Genomic DNA, 26,374 nt, shown 5'->3' with positions numbered 1-26,374 from the left:
GTTCATTTTAGATTTAACGAATCATATTCGAAACTTAACTATAATAACTCGTAGTATGTAAATAAAGTAGGACCTTTTCTTCATTTATTTTAGAGACAAACGAAAATAGAAAACATAATCAATATAGGATGACCTTTAAAATAAAATGAGGCGCGCCTCGCCAAATAAATTACAAATCGCGGGGCCCTTAATAAACATATACAATAATTTGTTAGACTTCGGAGTTGGCCGTTTAATGAATTTTCACGGCCTCTTCCTAAAATAACAATATGTTAGTCTTTTTAGGACGCGCCTTAATTAATCTTACCTTCTTAAATACGGGTGTGCATTTATGTGACCCAAATCTAAATCTCAACGAAGTTGGAACGTGTTGATAACCACGGGTACATTGATGTGACGTGGCTCAAGATGTGTTCTCCCAACGATGCAATTCTCTGTTAAAAAATAACAATAGTAAAAGCGGTAAAAGGTTTAAATTGGCCCATAGGTTCGATATGAATTAAAATCAGATAAACAAGTTGAATATGACAGTTGAGCGACCGTGCTAGAACCACGGAACTCGGGAATGCCTAACACCTTCTCCCGGGTTAACATAATTCCTTATCCGAATTTCTGGTTCACGGACTGTAATACAGAGTCATTTTTTTCCTCGATTCGGGATTAAACTGGTGACTTGGGACACCCTAAATCTCCCAAGTGGCGACTCTGAAACAAATAAACAAATCCCGTTTCGATTGTCCTTTAATTGGAAAAACTCCCTCCGCGCCCCTTTTCGGTGGAGCGGGCAAAAAAGGAGGTGTGACAACGGTCATGCCACCCTTCTTCGGTACACACTCCACTGGTGAAGTCCATGAGCTATTATTGATGGGGTACACAAACCCGGCATCCAACCACTTGATCACCTCCTTTTTCACAACGTCTTGCATTGCCTCGTTCAACGTCTTTTGATGCTCCAAGGAGGGTTTATCCCCCAAATATCAACTAAAGTCCATCCAATTGCCTTTTTCCGCTTTTGAAGCACCGCCAATGTGGCATCAACCTGCATGTTAGTAAGACAAGAGGAAAGAATAACTCGCAAAGTAGAATTTGAGCCTAAGAATTCATACCTGAGGTGTGGAGGTAGTGGTTTCAACTCCAACACCTGAGGCTCCTCGATTGAAGGTTTTGTTGGTGGAATCTTCCTATTCTCGAGGTCCAAAGATAATTTCCTAGTCTCATAAGAGTAAGAGCCCATTCCATGTAAAGCATTCACGCACTCCACTCAGCCTTTATCATCATTGACATTAAGATTCAACAATACGGTCTCCAATGGATCCTCCACATTAATCGTTGTACTGGTGTCATCAACTATCATTGCTGTGACGAGGTCCACAAAAGAGCAAACCTCGGTACTGTTGGGTTGCTTCATTGATTTGCAAACATGAAAGACTACCTTTTCATCACCCACCTGGAAGGTGAGTTCCCATGCTTCCACATCAACTAAGGCCTTCCCCACAGCAAGGAAAGGTCTCCCCAAAATGATAGGAACTTCATAATCCACCTCACAATCCAAGATCATAAAGTCAGTTGGCAAGATAAATTTGTCCACCCGGACAATCACATCATCAATAATATCCAATAGTCTCTTCATCATTCTATCTGCCATTTGTAATCTCATGAAAGTCGGCCTAAGTTGCCCAATACCCAAATTTTTGAAAACCGAATAGGGCATCAAATTGATACTAGCCCTCAATTCACATAGAGCCTTGGCAAAATGCGCACTCCCAATGGTGCAAGGAATAGTGAAAGCACTGGGATCTTGAAACTTCGGGGCCATTGAATGCACTATTTCACTAACTTGGTGAGTCATCTTTATAGTTTCACAATCCATAGACTACTTCTTTGTCACCAAGTCCTTCATGAATTTAGCATAACCCGGCATTTGTTCAAGAGCCTACACCAAAGGCACATTAATGGATAAGCTCTTCATCATGTCAATGAACTTTTTAAACTAATTCTCATTTTTCTTCTTCGCGGGCCTTTGAGGATAAGGTGGAGGTGGCTTGGCAAAGGAGCCTTGGCTTTAGGAACATCCGGCTCCGGTGTGTCTATTATGTGTTCCCTAGACAGGTTAACATCATTTTAAGTTTCCACCTCTGCATCTAGAATATCAATCCTCACTTCTTCATTCACATTGTCATCAATCATATTTTTAACCACCAAAGGAACTTCATCTTCTTGCAACTCAACATCATTACTCAAAATTTGCTTTTGCTTGGAGGCATTCACATCACCGCCTCGTCCACTCCTTGTAGTTACTGCCATAACATGATTGTTCTCACCCTTCGAGTTCACTACCGTATCACTTGGTATAGTACCCTTAGGGTGAGGGTTCAAGGACTGTGAGATTTGGCCCAACTAAACCTCCAAATTCCGAATCGAGGTATTGTGGGAAGACAACTAAGCATCGGAATTTGCACCCTTTTTCATCATTTGTTCGAACATCATTTCAACTCTCCCCATATCATTGCTAGAAGAACTGGGACCTTGAGATGGAAAGGGGGTGGATTGTTCGGTTGTTGGTACATTGGGGGCCTTTGAAAGCCTTGCCCCCGATTTCCTTGGTTTCCATTATTCCATCCACCTTGATTGTTGTTGCCACCCCAATTGTTATTACCATTACAATTTCCTTGATTGTTTTGATTGTTGTTTTGATTGCCCCAGTTGGAGTTTTGGTTGTTGTTACCCCAATTACTATTGCCTTGGTGTTGTTAATTGCCCCAATTGACTTGGGGTCTCCATTGTTGTTGGTTGGAAGAATTGCCCCCTTGGCCTTGATAATTATTCACGTATTGCACCTCTTACTCCGTCCATCAAAACCATCATCCTGAAATCTACCACAATCATTGTCAAATTGCTCTGAATTCCCTTGGTTTTGTTGACCTCTTTGTCTTCTTTTGTTGACAAGCATGTTAACACCCTCTATGGCATTCACTTGTCGAGGATTTTGAACTTGTTGCAATTGTGCCTTTGCTAGTTGGTTCATGGTAGTTGTCAACTCAGTTATAGCCTGCCCATGATCATGTAACTCCTTGTGCAAATGAGTGATCGTGGGGTCACCCTGGGGCATGTTGGCTCTACTTTTCCACGCAAAAGAAGTGTCAGCCATCTCGTCAAGAATGTCACAAGCCTCATCATAAGACATCTTCATAAAGTTGCCCCCAACAAGTTGGTTCACTATGCATTGGTTTGTTGTATTAATTCCCCGGTAGAAGGTTTGTTAGATCATCGCCTCAGTCATATCATTGTTGGGGCATTCCTTCACCATTGTTCTATAATGCTCCCAAATCTCATGCAAAGGTTCCGTGGGCTCTTTCTTGAACGCCAAGATCTCATCTCTCAATGCAGCCATATGCCTCGGTGAGAAAAATTTCGCAATGAACTTATCCGCCAACTCATCCCAAGTAGTGATGGAATGGTTGGGAAGTCGCTCAAGCCAATCAAGTGTTTTCCCTCTAAGTGAAAATGGGAAGAGTCTCAACCGGAGAGCATCCTCGGACATGTTAGTTTGCTTGCTCCCCCAATATGTATCCACGAACCCCATCAAATGTTTGTAAGCATTTTAATTTGCAGCGCTCGTGAAATACCCACGCTGCTTTAGCAAAGTCAGCATCATATTGGTTATTTGAAAATTGTCCGCCCGGATTCGGGGTGGCACAATAGCACTTGCATAGACTTGGTTCGGAAGCACTCTAGGAGCCACTCTTGCAGGTGGCGGGGGAGGGTCTAGAATATTATCATTGGCCTGGCGGCCTCTCTTTAGTCCATGAGGCACGATAGAGACCACATATTCAACATTATCATCTACTTCCTCCCCCGGCGGAAGATCTTCAACAGGTGCATTGTTTAAGTTCGCTGTCATTTTGTACCTGAAGTTGTGACATAGACAAATTAGTAACAAAGAAGGAAAGAAGAACAATACACAAATCTATCTAGATAGATAGCCAAAACCACTAGCTCCCCTACAACGGCACCAAAAAGTGATCGAGGCCAACCCTGTACTACTATTGAGTAGCGAGAGAGGTCGAAGCAGCTTTTACCCAATTAAGGTCGGGATTGATTTCTACAGGGAGCTAGAAGTTGGAGTCGGGTGTGTATCTAAAGTGAAAATGTGTATTGCTCTTAATTGCACTTCTAAACATTTTAGGTTTTGATTTACTTCTAATTGTATAGAACTACAATGATCAATTAAACTAAAATAAGCTAATATTAAACTATTGCGAGTTGTACAAATGGATAAAAGGCACTAGGGTAGTGACTTTCGCCTAGGTGGTCAATTGACGGATACTTGAATCTAAGGCATGATTGTCACATTTGGGAAGTATGATATAACCATTGCACGATTCTACTCACTTTACACCTCTCGGTAGTTCGAGTGATTTTGCCCAAATTGACTTTCTCAAGACCAATTGGGTATGCACATTTGCACAAGCAATCAAGGTTCAAGTTGGGTATTACTATCTCTAGGTTTAACCATTTAATTGGGGCTATCAATCTCTTGAGTCCGCCCCAATTCCTTGTTGGACCAATTTTAGAGACTTAGGCTCTCTTTCTCAAGAAGAGCCAAAATCAACTAAACACAAACTAGTGTTTGCAACGACTAATTCAGCAATCAAACATGAAATTAATCCAAATATCAAACACTCATGGTCAATCAAGCCCTAAAACACAAGACCCATCAATTACCCACACTAGGGTTGAGCCACAACCCTAGCTTATGGGTCTAGTTACTCATAATTAGAGAAGAAAACAAACAAATAGATGAATAAAAACTCATATTAATTAATTGCTAAATTAAACTTGAAGATTCAATGTTGAAATGAAGCTAAAATTACTCAAAATAGCTAAAAATATCGAAGTCATGAGCGCAGCCTTCAGTATAAACTATCTGAGGACCTAAAAATGGGAAAAGAAACTATTTATACTAAGCTGAAAAATCTGGACAAAAACACTCATGTGGGGTTAGTGCGGACCGCACAAAATCACGTGTGGCCGCACTAGGGCTCTAAACTTGGAATTGGCAACTCTCTGAACCTTGGCTCTGCAGACCGCACTAAATCGAGTGCGGCCGCATTGATCCTTGTGCGGACTGCACAAAACCTCGTGCGACCGCATTGCCTTTTGCCTGAATAGTAGCCTCTCTAAACCTCACTTGTGTGGACCGCACAGGCCCTATTTTGCCTGAGCTTTGTCTTGTACTGATACTTGTGCAAGTTTCACTCCTTTCTGAGCTGATTTTTAACATCTTGTCACCTTGTTGATCAAACCTGAAATCAAGCACAGCTTCTGAGCCTTTTGAGACTATTTTGTACACATTTCTAATCAAAACTTTAGCATGAATGAGTATTAAATGTATCAAAATTCCTAGTTATAAATATTCCCACAAGAGCGGACCGAGGAACAATGAAAGCAGAAGGCAAGAGCTCGACGAAGCCGAAGAACGGAGAGATATGGCCTACATAAGGATGACCGCCCAAAAACAAAAGGCATAACACTATTATAACAAAAAGTCAAAGGTCAGACTACTCAAAGTCGGGGACTATGTGCTCAAAGCTTAAACACAAGTAAGCAAGCAAAGACCCGCAGGAAGTAAAACTGGGAACAAATTGGGACGGCCCATACAAAATCACGGCAATAGCAAATAAAGGGTCATTTCAACTAGAAATAATGAAAGGAAAACTACTACCAAACAACTGGAATGTCACACACCTCAAGTACTTCAACTTTTACGAAAGAGCATTCTCCAAGGCGTACTCTTTTTCCCTCACTTGAGTTTTTTCCCAATTGGGTTTTCTCAAGAAGAATTTTAACGAGGCGACAAAGGGGACGCTTCAAGTTGAAGTGCGAACGGACGGAAGCACAGGATGGTAAGTTCATTGCCCAACCTCTCAATACTTCTTCAGGTCGACCAATGAAGGGACTAAATAGACTTGGACAGGAATGCCAACCGACACTAGATAGACTGGGACTGGAATGTCAGCCCGGAAAATATGTAAATTTTTCCAAGTATATGTTCAAAGCACAAATGTATGAAGTTCGCTCATATTTTTGCCAAACACACAGCCAAAGCAACGTTGCCTCGATACCTACTCGGCCCCAGCCATAATCAAGTAAAAGTTACATTTGACCTCGTTCGAATTAACTAAGTACATGTTACATTCAACCTCGTTTTGAATTAACACCTACTAGGCCCCCGACCATAAATAAGTAAAAGTTACTTTCGACCTCGTTAGAATTAACTAAGTACATGTTACATTCGACCTCATTCGAATTAACACCTACTCAGCCCTCAGCCATAATTAAGTAAAAGTTATATTCGGCCTCATTCGAGTTAACTAAGTACATGTTACATTCAACCTCATTCTAACTAACACCTACTCGGCCTCCAGCCATAATTAAGTAAAAATTACATTCGACCTCGTTCGAATTAACTAAGTACATGTTGCATTTGACCTCATTTGAATTAACACCTACTCAGCCCCCGTCCATAATTAAGAAAAAGTTATATTCAACCTCATTCGAATTAACTAAGTAAAAGTTACATTCGACCATGTTCTAACTAACTAAGTACATGCTACATTCGACCCTATTTGAATTAACACCTACTCGGCCCTCGGCCATAATTAAGTAAAAGTTACATTCGACCTCGTTCAAATTAACTATAGGTCACAATTTAACCTCGTTCGAATCAACACCTACTGGCCCTCGGCCATGATCAAAACTGAGTTCTGTTTCGACCTCGTTCAACTCACATGAACCATGTTTTTACGACTAAAGCAACCAAATAGAAAAACTAAAGAGGCATACAAACCCGAGCAGAAGGAAAATAATAAGGTACGGGCAACAGAACTAGCATTTCATACTTGGAATATTCTTTTCACAAAGGCTAGAACAAATGCTCACAAAAATATGTACACAAGTCTACAAACAAAAAGAAGGAAAAACAACTAATCGCCACCTAACCCAGTAGCGCCATCCGCCTCATCGCCATTGCCATCGCAATCGTGATATTCATCCCTGTACCAGGTGTCCTCTTCAATCTGATCCACACCCGCATCCTCCTCATCATCACCAACCTCCGGTGTAGCGGGTCATAACCACAAGCGATACGAGTTGTACGTGCCTTAGCACAAACATCCTCGAAGTCGGTCTTAGAAACTTTCCGCATCCCTATCAAATATATCTAGTTAGGCCTCGGCATGGATCCACTTCTCATATAGATCTCGTGGAATATCAGGGAAAGTAGAAGTGCGAGATGAATATGGTTGAGCCAATAACTGTGCCTTTTTGGCTTCGAAAGCAGCACCTTGATCACCAAGCCTTGAAACTTCCTTTTCCAGCTCCCCTATCTGCTCATCAAGTCACTCATCTCTGAGCCTGGCCATCTCTAGAGCACTCTCCCACTCAAAACAAAGAACGCGGACCACGATCTCTAGTGCCTCCATTTTCCTCAATGTCCCCAACCGGGCCAACTCTTCCATCTCTAAGTCTGTTGTCTTCTCGGTGACCTCACTATTGAGAACGTCTGCCTTGATTAGACACTCCTCGAGCTTGGCCAACGATACCACTTAGGCTTGGAGATCGGTACATTTGGCCACGACCCCCCTGCTCATCTAGAGCTCTTCTTCTTTATCTCTCAACTCCCCATCAAAGATGCTGCATTTTCCGATGACTCTCATCATCTTTCCTTTTCAGCTCATCTCGGAGAGCCTTGAAGTTGCCACTCATACCAAACTGCCTGCAGATCTCGTGGTGCTTATTGCGGTACTCATGATACTTCTTCTCCATCTTTTGAAAAATAACCTTGAACCTCTCCTCTCGGCGGGCATTCTCGATTTCCAAAATCATTATCTGAAAACAAAGGTAAACAACAAGTAAGAATGAAGTACAAAGCACAGAATTTGAAAGGAAAATCAAAAAAGCTTACCCTAAGGGCAAGGCCGGCTATACTCTTTGACAGGATAGCATCGTTCAGTTCCTCGAGAGTTCTACCCTCCGCGTCAGAGCAAAGTGGACCAAAGGAAGGGATCGCATCCTCCATGTTCACCAGTAAGTCCCGATCCATGGGGATCACAATGGTCCACGCGGACCCTTCCAACCTCATTTCAACTAGGGTAAACCCCTCGCTCATTATCCGAACATCGTCGGCATCAAGATCGGAGCCCGTTTCATAGCCGTCCTCCGCGACACCCTTATCTCTCCCATCGAAAGACGAAGAGGGAACTTCGGCCGGTTGCAAGGACGATGACTTATCTCGTCTCACTGTATCCAAAACTTCCACAAATGGCCCCCCAATTCCGGCCTCGACCTCGTGAAGAGGAATTCCCTATACGGTTTTCGTTGACGGCGGGACCTCGAACAGTAAATCGACATCATTTTCAAGCACAACAGTCAATGGCTCATGATCAACCCTTACCAAATCTATGGCTCGGACAGACCCATCGCCGACATCCATCGATCTCCTTTTACGAGAGACCAAACCCTCCTCGCTTGGCGATGACCCCTCTTCTTCATCTATTAAATGATGCAAAGGGGAGGTCGGGAGTTCTTTCATTGATACGATCGACGACCAAGCCAACCTAGCCGCAACAGGCGGCAGCATGGAAGCGAACGGTCGGGCGGGTTTGGCCTCAGTCACAACAGGAGCAGATTCCGAGGAAATAGTCTTCCTCTTACGAAATGCAGGAGGAGCACTCGGTTTTATCGAAGACCCTTGATACGAACACGGAAGCAAACTAACAAGAACACAAATAACATGATAGACAAATAGAGATTTGGTAGAGAACCAACTAAGGAAATTGAAAGAACATTTGAAATAAACAAATACCCAATCAATTTAATACTTAATTGACCCAAAACTATAGGAACAACCATCAAGGGGAAGCAATCCCCTTGCAAGTTCACCTTAACAAGTAATAAACCAACATCGGAATTCATCCCAAATACTCAATGAGTTTTCATTCACAATATCAAAATAAGTTAATCCTTAAATGAGAGATTTAAGGGCTATTTATACTAGGGAGCTAAATATTACAAATATAGCCATTAAATATAGTATAATCTTTAATTGTTGGCGAAATTATATATATAGTCGTCCCTTATGAAATTATCCTCCAACGCTCGATGGTTATCTATAGTGTATTATCCTTCATCCCTTAAAAGAAATTCGTCCCCGAATTTGGACATTTAAACAAAAGAAAGGGAGCTTCATTAGTAAAATTTTAACTTGGACATAAGCAAGTGCCTCAAACTAACAAGGAAACCATATTTTAGCAAATTTATGGTAAATTTAAGCATCCAAACCAATAAGAGACAAATCTACCATTCAAACCAAAATCTAATGATACCCATGGACAAAACAAAGCATAAAAGCTACCAAAAATATGAGAATTGTCATGAAATACCTCCATTCTACACACCAAGTGTGCCCCAATATAAGAATCATCAAGAAAAGTATTAACTCTTATAGCTTTATCAAGTCCAATCATAAGGATAAGCCAAATAAATAAGTCTTTCTTGAATTCAAGCCGACGTGAAAAATCAAGAATGGTATGTTAAAACAAAACAAACCTCTTGGCTTCACCAATATTATCATTCAAAAAAGATTTAGCATGTTTTTTTAAAACTCATAACACCAATCCACATGGAAGTTATCAACATGCTTTAAAGTCAAAGCACTAGTGTAGTAGAACAAATTAGCTATATCAAATATATGAGTGGAATAAGTTAGAATGTTTACACCAAGTAAAGAACTTTCTTCTTTTTCAAAAAGTTTAGCTTCCAAAACAATCTCATTAGTAATCTCAAACGACTTCTTAAAAATGGTACCTTTGATTGGTAAATCCAAATCAAACTCAAAAGATTCCATCTTACAATCAAACAAGAAAATATCAAATGGCTTAAAGCTTAAAACCTTATCACTCAATTCACATTCAAATAAGCAATCATCACTAATTAAAGAATGATCCTCAAAATAAAAAGTATGAACAATAGGAATAAATGGGTCAAACTCAACAAAATCACATAAAGGTGCAGCCTTTACGCTTTCCTCATCCTCAATCAATATTCTTCATAATCAAATAGGTCATTCAAACCATCAAAACAACTAGAATCACTATCTAGTGTATCTCCACAACTCAAAGAATCATTAGAATCAATAAATGTACCCAAACTAACACTTGAAATATCACTATGCTCATCACAAGAAGAAAGAGTATTAGGCTTAGCAATCATACCTTGATGCACTTCTAAAGATTCTATTATACCTCCTTGAAGAATGTAAGAATCTTCACTTTGGGCTAGGGTGGCGTCGGTCGCTTCACTTGTAGTTCTTTCTTGAAGACTTCCACTTGAATTTTTCTTCAAAGGATCTACACAATAAGCCAAACAACTAGCAAGAAAAGCATTAGTCATGAAAGAATTATAAGAAGAATGTCTATCACTTGAACTCTCTTGTTTTCTCTCTTCTTTCTTTTCAATCTTTTCTTTCCTTCTTTCTTGGACCTCTCACTCAACTCTTTGATATGCCTATAATCTTCGCTCACTTGAAACAGAATCAAAGGAGTAAGGACAATTTTTCTGCCATTTTCCTCAAAAGAATATTTGTTAGTCCTCCCATCATGGAGAGCATCCTTGTCATATTTTCATGGCCTCCCCAACAATAAATGACATGCTTGCATGGGCACCACATCACAAAGAATATAATCAATATATTTTCCAATTTTGAAACTCACCAAGACTTGTCTAGTAACTTTAAGTTCACGACATTCATTAAGCCATTGGAGTTTATAAGGACGAGTATGCCTTTGTGTCTTCGCATTAAATTTATCAACTATAGAAGCGCTAGCAACATTAGTAAAACTACCACCATCAATAATCAAAGAACACACTTGATCTTTAATCTTACACCTTCCATGGAACAAGTTCTCTCTTTGGTTCATATCTTCCATCACTTGTGCACTCAACACTCTCATAACAACATACAAAGGTAAATTAGGAGTATCATATTCTACTTCATCATCACATTCGGCCTCCTCTTCTTTACATGATTCTTTACTTTCATCCCTTTCATAAGCTTCTTCCATAAGGATTATGGTTCTTCTGTTAGGACATTCACTCATCCTATGACCATATCCTGACATTTGTAGCACCTATTAGAGTTAGGATTTTGAAAATAAGGTTTAGAATTGTCACTTCCCTCCTTATCCTCCACCTTTGGTTTGCCTTTGTCATTTTTCCACTTAGAGTCAACTTTTGGCTTGTTTTCATTTGAAAGAGATTGCCAAGTTTCCTTTTTTTTTCTCCATGAAGTATTGTAATTTTTGGATTTGCTCTCTTTGAGTTGCCTCTCTTCTTGGAGTTTATTTTCAACATTGATAGCCCCTTGGAGTGCCTCATGTATAGTAACAAATTTGTTCAAAGCCATTTGGCTAGAAATTTCATGCTTAAGCCCCGCTAAAAATCTAGAAATTATGAGACTTCCATTATCATCAAGATTGGCTCTAACCCTAGTGGTCTCCAACTCTTCAAAGTAAGCCTCCACATTCTTGTTTCCTTTCTTCAGAATATAAAATTTGGTAAGAAAATCATTCACATACTCTTCGGGCACAAATCTTACTCTCATAACCATCCTAAGAAACCCCAAGAATCAATAGAAATATCTCTATTTCTATTTCTATCTCGTTTCTCTTTCTCCTACCAAGAAGAAGCATAAGCAATAAGTTTAGAAATGGCATGTTTGAACCTCTTTGTATCGGATACATTGTTAAGCTCAAACATCCTTTCCATTTGTATTTCCCATTCTAAAAATTCCCCGGGGTCACTACTTATCTTGAAAGTAGGAAGTGAAGTCTTGATATTATTAAGACCACGGTCTTCTTCATCTCTCCATCTTCTACCATGTTCTTCATTACCAACATTTCCATCATAAGCATCATTCAAGTTTCTACCTTGTAGTTCCTATCATGCATTCCACCTCTCCCTCAAAAGCCTCCTTGTCCATTCCTTCTAGGTTGGACTCTAACTGGTTCATCATATTGCTCGCCATAGTCCAAATCATCATCAAAGTCATTTTGTGGTTGTTGTGTCCTAAGAGGTTGTTGTTGATTCTCAACTCTTGCTTGTCTACCTTGTGGAAGTGGACATTGTCTTGGTACTTGATTGTTATCAACTTGTGGTTGATTGATTAGCCTTGCAATGTGTGGTGCGGTGGGAGTAGAACTATTTTATGGTGTTGCATCAGTTCTCACTCCTTGGTTAGGATTAGGTGACAAGCCTTGCCATTGGTGAAGAATGTTTTCATGATACTTGACCATATGTTCCATGTTGTCAACTTTCAAAATCAAAGATTGTAAAGCCTCCAATATTCAAAGACATAGTACCTACAAACAAAGAAAACAAGTTAAAAATAAAAGGACCTCTCCAATTCACTCCTTTAGTGTATCCCTCAAAGATTGCACTCACATTTTACTACTCGTGTATCGCTCTTGTACACTCGACTTTTAGGCGCACACTCTAAGAATCTCACCACTCAAGCATTTTTTTCACTCTCGGATGAATATCCAAAGTTGATATCAAACTCAATCAAGGCACTTTCAAGTGGATCTTCCAACTTCGGGGCAAGAATGGAGTTTATGTGACTCAACAAGAACGCTAAATAAACACAAACGGATAATGGAAATAAGGAATTAAAGCACAAAAAAAAAGTTAGCACGAATAAAATAAAGCACACAAAGAAACTAGATAATACTAATATGAACTAATACTAATGTTAACTAGTAAAGAATTCAAAAAGAAAGTGGAAAAGGACTAAAGTTAACAAAGGATGCTAAAGACGTGAAGCTACAGTTGGAAATGAAATAGAAAAGCAAATTGGAAAGGTTGAAAGAGAAACAGTAAGATCAAATTGGGGCAAATGTTCTTTTAATTTTCGAGATTCAGTCGGCTAACTTGGTTCAAGCAAATTGAGTCCTGCAGATCCTTCAGCTCAAGCTCTTGGTTTCTTTCAGTTTCCACAATTCAACTTCAAATTTCAATTCCAAATAGGATCACATTCGACCCAATTGAAAATCCCAGCAACTAGTTCACTTCAAATCTCAAATCATATTTTCTTGGCACAAGAATTCGTTCTTAATCATTTTTCAGACATAAAGGCCGCAACAATTGGTTCTTAGATTCACAATTCGAATCCCAACCGCAACTTCAAAGCAAAAAACCAACAGTTGTGTACTTCGTTTATTAGTGACTCGAACAATTTGGACAGAGTATCTTCAGCTCAACAATTAATTCCCAGCTGATTTCGACTTCAAATTTCCAAAGACGTCGCAGATTGAAGAACCCCGAAATTGTAAATGGAGATTGCAGAATTGTTTTTCCTCAGATATGATTTCAAAGCAACACTAATGAAGGAAATTCAGTGTAATACTTTGATTTCAAACTCAATCTTAGACACCCAGCTCCAAATCAGTTGAGGATTTCTAGAAGGAAAAAAATCGCTCTTCAAGAAACACGAGCTCGCAGATCTGGAAAATCTCAGCTTGCCAGATACATCCCCATACAATTTTCAATCATAATCTCGAACAGCAAACAAAAATAATAGGGAACAATAGAACTCAAACCCCAAAACAGTGAAGCTATTTTATTTTTATTTTTATTGATTTTCATTTTTTTTTTTTTTTGTGAATTTTCTGATTTGATAAATCAAATACTAAGACAATGATTATAGAAATAATCACCAGCCTAAGATGATACGAACGTGGAAGCAAATTAACAAGAACACAAATAAAATGATAAACAAATAGAGATTTAGTAGAGAACCAATTAAGGAAATTGAAAGAACATTTGAAATAAACGAATACCCAATCAATTTAAGACTTAATTTACCAAAAACTATAGAAACAACCCCGAGGGGAAGTAATTGCTAGTTCATCTTAACAAGTAATCAACCAACATAATAATTCATCCTAAACATTTCATTTACAATATTAAAATACGCTAACCCTAAAATAAGAGCCTTAAGGGGTATTTATACTAGGGAGTTAAATATTACAAATATAACCACTAAATGTAGTATAGTCTTTCATTGTTGGAGAAATTATATATGTAGCCCTCCCGTTATGAAAGTAGCCTCAACCGCTCGATGGCTATCTTGATTGTATTAACCCTCGAGCTGAAAAAAGAAGATTAAAAAATTTCACTTCCTAAATGCTATCACAAGCAGACGACCACAAAATCAAAATAATGAATAAAAACATATGCTCACCAATCGCGGAAGATGCCGGCCCAAATTTTTTGATAAAGGTCGGCCACTCGTGAATCCCCACCGTGTGAGGCAGAACCCAACTAACCTAGTAATGAATATCCTCGACCAAAGGAGGAGGCTCAACCTCGGTTGCACGAAGAAAGAATGAAATATCAAAACAGCGGTAAAACTGGCAAAGCAAACGCTTGATAAAAAAGAAGAGAAAGAGAGAAATACTTACGGGTATAATTCCACACCTTAGGGAACCCGTCTGCGTTGGCAACCACGTCCTCGGTCTTGACGAAGAAGTAGTTGAGCCAAAACTGACAATTTGCCTTATCGTCCATCTTCACCACTAAACAATTGCTTCCTCGATGGTGAAGGTTCAACATCGTCCCCCTATGGAAACTAGGGGCGAAGAGATGCATCAAGTGATGAAGTGACACCCTGACCCTATCTAACTCCACGTATTTTGTAATGTGGATAAGCTTATAGATGTATGGGGAAAGTTGGGCCGGGCAAATGCGGTAATAATGGCATAATTCCTCCTCCAATGGGAGAATAAGAAAGAAGTAGCCGACGTAGAAGGGGTATGCGTAGAAGGCGAAATACCCAAGGCAGTGTATTTGTACCACATCGCTCCTCGCTGGAATCAGATCGATATAGGAAGGAACTTTGAACTTTGCCCTAAACTCAGCAAGCTCGGCCTCTTTCATCAATGACCCCGAGATCTCAGGGTCGTCCTCAGGCACCTTTGAGAAATCGGATCTAGATTTTTTACTACGAAGGATTATCTCATCCACCGTAGGAAAATTTTCATCTTTGGCAGTAACAGGAACACTATCGTAATGAGGAGGCATACGTACCGCCAACGGAACAGGATCGCTTGCCCTTCCAAAACTAGAAGACATGTTAACCATCTTTGTTTATATATAGAGAAGATGCAAGTACTGAAGAGTCGTGAGTAATTGATACCACCGAAATCAGGGAAAGCAGGTGTATGATAGTGAGGCAAAGAGAATAAAAGTTCTATATGAAGAATGGAGAAGAGGATATAGAGATTCGATGCTAAAATGCAAAACGAAGGTAAATAGTTGCATATCCCTATTTATAAGAGTCCAAGCACCAGGATCAAGAAAACAAACCGTCACTACCGAGCACAGGTATCGAAATAGCAGAGGCAGGGGAAACGACGCAAGGCATCGGAAAAATGCATACTAATGACGTATGATATCATGACGTCACTCTGAATCAACGTACCCTTAGGTTGTGGCTCACGAAAGGCCACGTTGTTACCTCGTCTAAAATGCTACTACTCGACTTGCTCGCCTAAACTTCTCAATCACAACTAATAGAGTCCGCTCATCGAGGTCGTCTAGGGTCGGTCTTAATAAGCGGAGGGATTAACTGTATAGGCCAAAATTTGCCCTAAGGGAATTAGCATAATGTGGTATTAAGGGAAAAGATGTGGTCGAGGTCAACTAGGAAACAATGGGATTCGTGTCCGGGCAGTCAACAATGGTCGAGGTCGAGCATCAAGAACATAGCACAACAGGTAGTTTTTGTAATAAGATATTATAGAGACTATTCCATTGAATATTCTCTGCACTTGTACTATTAGGGTTGATTAGAGATATGTCTCATATAAATAGAAAAAGAGATAAGGGGATAAGGCATGTAATATTCATTTGATAAGAACACTTTTTGAGAAGAAGATTCTCTCCAGCAAAGATACAAACTCTACCTTTTTATTAAGATTCCATCATCTATTATTTCATACTTTTCCATCAGATTCGAGAATAGTTCCAATATTCTAGGATTGGTCTGTCATTCCTCACTGTCAGAAAGAAGAATCATCCAACTCATTCAATATTGGGTGAATCATTCTCCTTATTTACATAAATGTCAGTTATTGCTTGATATTCCTCCATTATTGCTCAAGTCCTTTGGAATATTAAATGCATACTGTTATCAGTTACCCACCAGCATTATCTCACGCTATTTATGCAAACTAGTTCTAAATCTAGAGATATTATCATTAACTAGGTTTAACCCTTTATTATATAAGATTTAATAGTTTAACCGAAAGTTTATAGTTTTTTGTCAAACATCACCAACACTCAATTTTGTTGAAGCACTTGTCTCCAACTTCCGTTGATACAATTTTGTTAAAACACCTATCTCCAACTTCGGTTGATGCACTTTGTAACCAACAAATAATTTTGCTGAATCACATACCTTCAACTCTCGTTGATGCATTTTGTCACCAATACCCAACTTTGTTGAAGCACCTTCAACTACCGTTGATGCACTTTGTTACCAACATTCAATTGTTGATGCACCTATCACCAGCTCCCAAGTTATTATTTTTTCTTGACCGCTTCTCTACTTTTTAGAGAATAGTCTCTTCCTCTTGTGCCATATTTGTTTGCACCTCTTTAAGCTTACAATCATTTTGCTCAATCTTCTCAACATGATTGTTTTTCATACATATATCATTGGCCCGATACTTGCCAACATACTCAATGGCCAGATGGGCGGCACATATTGGCTAGCGCCGCTCGCGGACAGCAAAAGCTACTTGATTCTCTCCCAAGATCGTAGAGGCTTTGATATCGATATAAAGGAAAATATATTTTATTATAAATCTCTGAAAGCTCTCTATAATTATGCTTAAATCTTCAGACATAAAATAAGCTACTAATACCCCTATGTATAATAGTAAGAAACATATTTCAACTAGAAATATGAAAACTTATTCCAATATAATTCTGGCTAAAAATCCTATTTAGATAAGAATTAAATAAACTTGCAAATATCAAATTCTAAAGAATTTTGGTTTCCTACTACAGCTTTGAATTACTTTTCCATGAGATACATAAATATGAGGATAACGAAAGCTTAATACACACGCTATATGGGAGGTTTTTCAACAACACTAGAAAAGAAGAGTAAAAAACAATAAGAATTTCATTTGTTTCTCATCCTATACATTTTCATTTGTTTTGTTTTTCCTACCTTTTCTTCGAAAACAACTTCTCTACCTGCACACGGTAAGAATAAGGTTTGCATACACATTATCCTCCTCAAACCCCGTTTATGAAATTATAGTGAATTTTTTATTTTTGTTGTTATTGTTTGTTGTAGATGCTCTATTCCCAAGAAGCGTGTGGTACCCTAGATACAAGGGTGGAGCTAATATATTACTTATGTATTGGGACGGATTCAGTAGCTTTTACTTATACATTATATTTGTATTAAGAAGTCTATTATATATATATTTTATTTAGAATCCATAAATTTTAAAATTAGCTCGCTACGAGCCAGCAACACAGCCATGCAGTCTTTTGCTCGATACAAGTGGGAGGTGTTGTCACAATGACTCTAGAAATGCCATAGTGCTGCTAATTTCATAATATGCACTATCAAGGGCTAATGCTGTTCGTTGTTGCTGCAGCACATGTAGATACATTTATTTAAAAATAAAATGAACAACTGTCACTTAAGTATCAATGTCGGAGCTACACTCTTTCCAACTACTTTTCTTTCCTTTAAGTCTTTCTTTCTCTCTTTTTTTCCCAACTATAATTTGCTATTGTGCTTCCAAGTAGAAAACTCTCTCTCTATTGGTCTCTTTTCAATTATTTCTTTTTTTTTTGTTTTTCACCCGATATTCGGTATTCATATTGGAGCCCGATTAAATCCAGATTCGGGTCAGAAAGTCCCACATTGAAAGTAAAGTGCTCCCTAACAAAGGCGATTTCATGCCCAGAGGCCAGAGACACGAACCCGAGACCTCTGATTAAGGATGAAGGAATATTTACCACTCCATCACCACCCTTGTCGGTAACATTATTCCATTTACTGAAGAGGATCGAACTATAAGTGGGTCATAACACTTAACTTTTGGTGTGAATTCAACGGTTGCGATTTTATAATTTTTTAAAATTTCACATTAACTTATGCTATATCAAGAGTTTACTCAACTTCTTGTGATCAATGTCATTACTGCATAAAAAGGACTATAAGGTAACAGAATTAATAATTTAAAATATTTAAAGAATTTTTAAAAAGTCGTAGTAGTATTTAACAGCGTCAACTTCCCCATAAAGTAATGATATCGCATAAAGTGGAGCTGAATAAAGTAGTAAAAAAAACCACTACTGTAAGAAGTTTAAAAAAAAATGAAACTTTTAATTTTTATTTTCCTGACAAGACAAAATACTGAAGATGGAGAACAAATCTTCCTTAAAATGCCACCTTGGTATTAGTTGATTTGGCATGCCGCCTATCTCACTTGCCTGCTAGCTTTATTGGGGTTCCTCGGTAGATTTATTTTCTGGGTAAACAATTATAAATTCAGTAATTTTCAAGTGACAAAAATTAATTTAGTGATAATTTTATAGAAAAATAATAACTTGGATGATCTTAAAATAATAAAAGTTGGTTTAATGACCTTTGGAAAAATTATAATTGTAATCAAATACTATCATGTTACAAACTCATTACACTCTAGTACATTTTCAAAAAAAAGAAAAAAGAAAAAAAATATCACTTCTAAGAATAAATCTTCTAAGAAACAACTTCTTTACCCCTTTGGGGTAGCGATAACGTCTGCATACACACTACTCTCCCCAGATCCATTAGTGGGATTTCACTGGGTCATTATTGTTGTTGTATCATTATCTTTTCATGAGATCTGATGTATCCCAAAAAAAAAAGAGAGAGAGAGATAGAAGGTTTGAAGATTGAAAAGAAGCACGAAAGTGAATTAATGAATACTTAAAGAAAAATTCGAAAAAAAGAGAAAAATGATGTGTTGCTAAAAACTTTCGAACGTAAAATCTTGTCGATTATATGTGGAAAATCGCTGAGATAGGCATGGACCCAAATGCTTGCACGCAATGTTACAAGAAAATTGACAGTTTCTCTCTATGTCCGTACATTACATTCTTATTTAATTGCCAGACTTAGTGTGAAACCAAAATATGCTACCTTTCCTTGACCCCAAAATGATAGAGGCAGTCCATTCAATATTCGAAAATAAAAAATACTGCCTCCTTCAAAAATGTTTTTGAAACCAATTTGTTCAACTTTAAGTTAGAATATACACAGGTTACTTTGTATTAAAAGTAAAAAAAAAAAATCATACTCCCGGTGGTCCCAAATATTAATTAGTAGTTTTTGTAAATTATTTATTTTAAACTATTTGACTTTTAAAAATATTAAGAAATAATTTGTTATTTTTGTCTAATATATTCTTACTTTTACTTTTTAAATGGGAGGAGTAATAATAAAGTGAACAAAGATATAAAAAGACATATAACATGAACAGGAGACTGGTAATGCTTTCATAAATAGTATCGGAATTACTATAATTTGCAAGTTTTATTTGGAAACAACATAAGAATATGTTAATTAATTAAGAATCTTGGTCACGGTTAAATCTGTTTGATTTTCACATTTCTGGATAGAGAGGTAAGATAAAATAACAGAAAAAATAGCTTAGAATTAAAACATAACTAATTTGGTCATGCAGTAGGATCGTGGTATGGACAATCTAAGTGGGAAAGCATAAGAAGTTTGAAAATCTGATGTTATAATCAAAATTGCCATATTCGACGATTTTGACTAGGTACATGTTGTATTACAAGATTCTTATGCATTATCCATGCCATTTTCCCAATATTCCTAGGTTTTTTCCTTCTTCTAAGCAAATTGTTTCCACTGTCATTCATGACGTTTTGATTTGAATTATAAAAAAAAACAAGAGAAAGTGATGTCTTAAAGATTAATAGAAAATAAATATGAGTAGTGTCCATTTTAGAAAAAATTACTGTCCATGTACAACGATAATTACTTTGCCACAATTTCATGTAAAAAGAAAATTCCGTCTTGCTTTTCACATCGTAATTGATGTGCAAACGGCTTTTACAAAGAATGCGTTTTCAATGTGTTATCAAAGGAGATGTTCTTGTGAAGCTTTAAGGGATGCAAAATGACTATTTTTACATAATCAAAACAAACAAACAAACAAGATAGTTACTTCCATTATAGAGTAGTACAAGATAATGTAAAATAAAGAAGAGAAGTTATTAGCATGCAGTCATTTTCATTGAACTTAAAAATAACTAGGAGTACAGTATACAGTAATATATAATATATACTCTCTCCGGTCCACAATAAGTGATCATTTTACCTTTTTATTTTGGTTCAAAATAAGTGTTTATTTATATAATCAAAAAAAGAATTAATTTTATTTTTCCAAAATTTTCCATTATTTACATATTCCAATGTGTCAAGGTAACAATTAATTAAGATTAATTTAGTGAATACATCTGTTTTTATTTGAAAATTCGTATTTTGTTAATGAGTGTGCTAAAGATAAAGATAAAATGGTCACTCGTTGAGAAATGAAGGAACATATGCATCGGCATTAGGGTTTTGGTCCAAGTCCCAATAAACTTACTCACTTTGTGATCCAACTAAGCCTAACTAGTCACCATGAACATTAGGGTTTTCATAAAAATGCAAAACTGAAAAAGCAACAAAGGTCCAAGAAAATATGAAACTAGTTTCCATTGAACTCCAATTTTTAAATTTACGACTTACTACATATTCGAGGGGAAAAAACATCAGACCATTGATACAAGACCAAAAAAAAAAAAATCTAACGAAACAAAGAGAGTTATAAATTAGGCTCATGAAAATAAGGAAAAGTACCCGCAATAATATATTTAAAATTACATTTTAGTGGGAAAAAATCTTTACACTATTAATATGTACTCCCTCCGGTCTACTTTACTTCATTTTTTGATTTTTTTTGTATGGTCTACAATATTTGATTTTTCAGATATCAAGAAAGTATTAACTTCCTTTTTACTCTCTCCGATCCATAATAAATAACTAATTTTCTTTTGATTTTGGTCCAAAATAAGTATCCATTTATATAATCAAGAAAGAATTCAATTTGTTTAGTCATACCAGACATTTTTTATAGAATTTAGTATTTTCTTAATGGATATGCTAAAAGCAAATTGGTCACTTATTGTGTACCGGAGGGAGTACAAAGTTGCTCTTGGATGAAAGAGTCTAGGAATATGTGATGTATTTTTAATGAACAAATTAAGGTTAATATGGTTAATTTTATTGTTAATTAATGCTAAAAGGTGAATTCCTCAATATGTATGAAAACAACCAAACAATTAATTAAAGTGGACCGGAGGAATTACTAGTTTAGTTTCTCTACGGTGGACGTAAGTTTGCTGATCAAGGTGAAATTTGTAACTGATTAACCTGTAAAAGAAGGAAACGAAGCACAACTACTAATTCTTTCAAATCGCTTAATATAATATAAGTAATAGAAAAAAAAAATCTCCAACGATGAACAATAAATGATGCAAAAAAATAATAATAAATGACCCCACCCCCCATCCCTCGTGTATCCCTGGGTCCCTCACAAAAAACCCTCAATAAATAGCGACTTGTGGAAACCTCATGAGCACCAGATCATTGAGTGTGTCCTTCGAACTTCAAAAAAAGAAAAATTTATAGCAATTCCTTTTTGATAATTCCAAGAGGAATTTCTAGCTATATTTACCTTTGTTCTCTTTCCCAATTTTTTCATTTCTTCATAGTGTCGACATGGTGTGCCCAAACAGCAATCCAGTAGTACAACAAGTGTGTGAATTATATGAACAGATCTCGAGATTGGAGAACCTTAGCCCTTCCAAAGATGTCAACATATTGTTCACAAAGCTTGTCCACACGTGCATGCCTCCTAATCCTATTGATGTCTCAAAACTCTGTCAAAAAATTCAAGAAATTAGGTCTCATCTCATCAAACTATGTGGTGAAGCTGAAGGTCTTTTAGAGAGTCACTATTCCAAGATTCTTGGCTCTTTTGAAAATCCTCTTCACCATCTTGATATTTTTCCATATTTTGACAATTACATCAAACTTAGTTTGCTTGAGTTCAATATCTTGACCAAGAATACTACAAAAACCCCAAACAAAATTGCATTTATTGGATCAGGCCCTCTCCCTCTCACTTCACTTGTTTTGGCTACTAAACATCTTACATCTACTTACTTTCACAACTATGATATTAGTTCTGAGGCTAATTCCTTGGCATCTCGTCTCGTGGCATCCGATCCTGACTTGTCTGATCGGATGACTTTTCACACGACGGATGTCATGGATGTAACGTGTGCCCTGAAGGACTACGATGTAGTCTTCTTGGCCGCGTTGGTTGGTATGGATAAGGAAGAGAAAGTTAAGTTTGTCGATCATCTGGCTAAGTATATGGCTCCAGGGGCAACCCTGATGCTCAGGAGTGCACATGATGCGCGCGCTTTTCTGTATCCTGTTCTTGATCCTTGTGATCTACGAGGATTCGAGGTGCTTTCGGTGTACCATCCAACGGATGAGGTGATTAATTCTGTGGTCATAGCTCGTAAGTTGCCATTGCCTTGTGTTCAACCACTTGATGGACTTGGATCCTATGTGTTACCTAGTAAATGTGCTTGTGCTGAGATTCATGCCTTCAATCCACTCAACAAGATGAACTTGATTGAGGAATTTGCATTGGAGGAGTAAAAAATTATCTATTGGAAGAATTGTTATTGCAGCTAGCATATGTTTTTAATTAATGGTTTGGTGATCTATGAGTTGATTATATTATGTCCTTAGCTCATAGAGTTTAATTATTAAACCCTATATTTCTATTTTTAGTTATGAGTACTTAATTTCTTGCATGCATCTCTAACTGTTTGATCCTTTAAGAGATCATTGTGTCCCATTTGTGTGTCCCATTGTGTCAGCTTCAAGAAGAATAAGGCATGATCCTTTTGAGGCCTTTGTTTCACTTAGTAAAGGATATATTGTATCATCTTACATTTATCTATATGAATGCAACCATAAGTTTGTTTTGTGCAAAAGCTTATTGATTTCCTTCCCAATCTTTTTCTGCTCAATATAATTTTCATTTTTTTCATTTTTTTTCCTAGTACATTTGAGGATTGGGTAGGGAAGGGAGGAGGAAAATAAAGAATTGAACCCACACCTATTTTGTGGGAGACTCATATCAGTATTGTAAGTCTGTGTGGAATTATTTCCTTTAGATATTTGCTTCAAGTAATTCATGTTTTTTCACCCTGTAAGAAAGAAAAATAAAAGGTAAACATAAAAGAGCCAAGCGTTATTCCCAATACTCACTGGAAAATTAAAACTATAAATTTTGAGAAAAATCTTTTTCATTTACTTCCTTTACTTAAATTCGGAGCAATGCGCAGCTCATGTCAGTTTGCGAGTACTTACAATCTATTTGATTATGTCAGTTTGTTCTAACAGTTGTGTGCACCTCCATCGTTTTACTGGGTATAAAATATCTTCCACAAACACAAATATTGATCAGTTTGCATTGCTAACCAAGATTTTGGCAAATGAGATTGTGAACCTCAATGGCCTTACTAGTCTACTTAATATTTGATATCTTGGATTCAGTGGCAAAGCCAGGAATTTACTCAAGAGTGTTCAAACTTGAAAGAAGTGAAAAAAATCTCCGAGAAAGAGTGTTTAATATATGTTATGTACCTCTAAAATCTGATATTTTACCTATATACGCAGTGTAATTTTCCGACGAAGAGTGGTCAGTTGACCACCCTTTACAACACGTAGCTTCGCCCATGCTTGGACTCATAAGTTAAGTTATATTTACAGCAATTGCTTAATCTCTTATGTCTTGTTTGGTTCAAGGGATAAGGGATAATCAATCCCCGAATTAAATTTGAGATGAGTTTATCTCATATTTGGTTGGGATAAAATCGCGATATAACTAATCCCGAAATTAGTCATCCCAGGATTGTAATGTTATTTTTATTCCTATTAGAGGGTGGGATAACATTAATTAATCCCGGGAGAGTTAATCCTAATATAATTAATTTTAGAATAATTTGTTTCCCAACCAAACGATCCCGTAGAGCGTAGTTGAGCATGATCACTACTCTTCCTACATCTCAAGGAAGAAATTGAGAGAAAACGGCCAATTGAACTTTCCACTTACAGTCAAGAAAAAGTTTCTAACCGTTACTTCCAAAGTGATATCATGTTTTTTATCTTTTTCTTATTGCTTACATTCTTCTTTCAATTTTTGCATACTTTCTGTTATTTTCAGATGTTGAATGGACAAACGAATCTGATCACTTAACATATCACGAGTTGAGTGGAAGAGAAAGCTGAAGGGGCCATTTGAGAATAAAACCAAAAATAAAGAAAAAGATAGTCAATAATAAGAAGACTACAATTATATCTTTCAACTCCATAAACTCCAGTCAATTCAAACAGTGCCTCTTGTTACATCTCTTGATTTTATGTTTGTCTTGAGGTGATGAGAAATTGATTTAATTTTGTCTATATATTTTCCTTCCATCACATCATAAAAAAGTTAATAAGTCCATATTTTTGGCTAAAAAAAATGTATTAAACATTTATCAATCAGACATACCATATCCACAAATTGGCATGTCATTTAGCTATAAGCATATATCATTCAGTCTATCATGGGGATATATTGATATTCCCTGTCAATTATGTCTTGAAGGATGTAACATATATGTTTGTACTTTCGCTTCATTGTTTTTCCCAAAGGCGGAGCGGAGATTTGAAACTTATGGGTTCAGAATTCTAGTCATATTAAGTCTAGATTCTAAATTAATAACTTATACATTTTTAATGCATTTCTAAGACAAGTACATGGATTGGACCGAAACGATTGGGTTCGGCCTAACCCGCCCTCTAGTTAAATAATGAATATTAAGATCTCGTGGGACAGCAATTTGAACAAATAATAATAGTAAGAATAACAACAATAATAATATCATAAATATTGCTCCCTTTGTTTTAATTTAGATTACACACTTTCCTTATTAGTCCGTTTTAGAAAGAATGACACATTTCTACAATTGAAAGTTTTCTTCATTTTACCCTTAATGAGAAAGTTTTATAACCACACAAATATTATGGTACTACAAAGCTTTTACCCCTTAAGCTTTTAAAACTACAAGTTTCAAAAGTCTTTTTTTTTCTTAAACTGCGTGTCAAGTCAAACTAACTCATCTAAATTGAAACGGAGAAATATTAATATTGGGTAAGGATAGATTTACATGCTTTTTAATCTTTTGAGTTGATCCTTCACCTTGGATCCCATTGGACTATCAAGGTTACTAAAAAAGGGTTTTGCCCAGCATTTTTGCAAGAGATTACTTTTACGGGTTGAATCCGTGACCTCCTGGTCACATGACAGAAACTTTACCAATTACGCCAAGACTCTCCTTCAACTTTATCAAGGTTACTAATAAAAAAAAAATGTATCCTACTTCCATCATTTATTGCAAGGGAAGCTTCAATCTTCATAATACACACTAGAATTTTGATATGATGCCCTAATATGTTTTTTATTCACAGAAGATAACTTCCATTTCCCTAAAGTAGTAAAATTCAGCACATTTCACTTAATTGAAAGTAAAATTTCCGTTGAGCCACCTTCTGCCCAGCCCCCCAAATTTATTTTATTTTTAAAATATTATATCATGTGCACCACAAAATTGTGGTAGAATAAATTAGTATTACCATTTTAATTTGTTATGTATCCTGAAAACGTTATTAGACTTATCCTAGGCATGATTCAACGACAATTACTACAGTCCGACATATAGGAAATTGTAAGCTCCTTTAGGAACTTTACAATTTTATATAGGTGATAACGAAATGAACGCAGCTATGTCCACTATGTCTATTTCGATAAGACATCTGGATTAAGTGAGGGTGACTCGATAACTTTATTAAACTACAAATTAAATGGCAGTTCAAGTTGTTAAAGATAAAAAAAAATTGATTTGGTTACGTTTGGACTTAAATTTCACTTGTAAAAAATATTCAAAGTTTCGTGAGTTGAAACCATTATTATTCCTTTAAGAATTTCTCAAGAATCATCAAATAGGGAAAAAGGGTTTAAGCGGATGAATTTAAAATACAGTGGATCGAGTTCCTCCTTAACTATGGTTGGGAAGCCTTGTTAATGTTTTTTGGCTGAGGTTT

The 26,374-nt window shown here is 36.9% G+C and overlaps 1 protein-coding gene across 1 annotated transcript; it reads left to right on the top strand.

Annotated features, from left to right (window-relative positions):
* Nucleotides 1–21,922: 21,922 nt before the first annotated feature.
* LOC107817799 (nicotianamine synthase-like) lies at nucleotides 21,923–22,876 on the top strand. Its single transcript, NM_001326005.1, is given in 1 exon segment — nucleotides 21,923–22,876. A coding segment is annotated over 1 exon segment (954 nt).
* Nucleotides 22,877–26,374: the final 3,498 nt, after the last annotated feature.

The sequence above is a fragment of the Nicotiana tabacum genome, chromosome 7 (assembly GCF_000715075.1).
Source record: "Nicotiana tabacum cultivar K326 chromosome 7, ASM71507v2, whole genome shotgun sequence".
Taxonomy (NCBI): domain Eukaryota; kingdom Viridiplantae; phylum Streptophyta; class Magnoliopsida; order Solanales; family Solanaceae; genus Nicotiana; species Nicotiana tabacum.
This window is presented reverse-complemented; position numbering and strand designations above follow the sequence as displayed.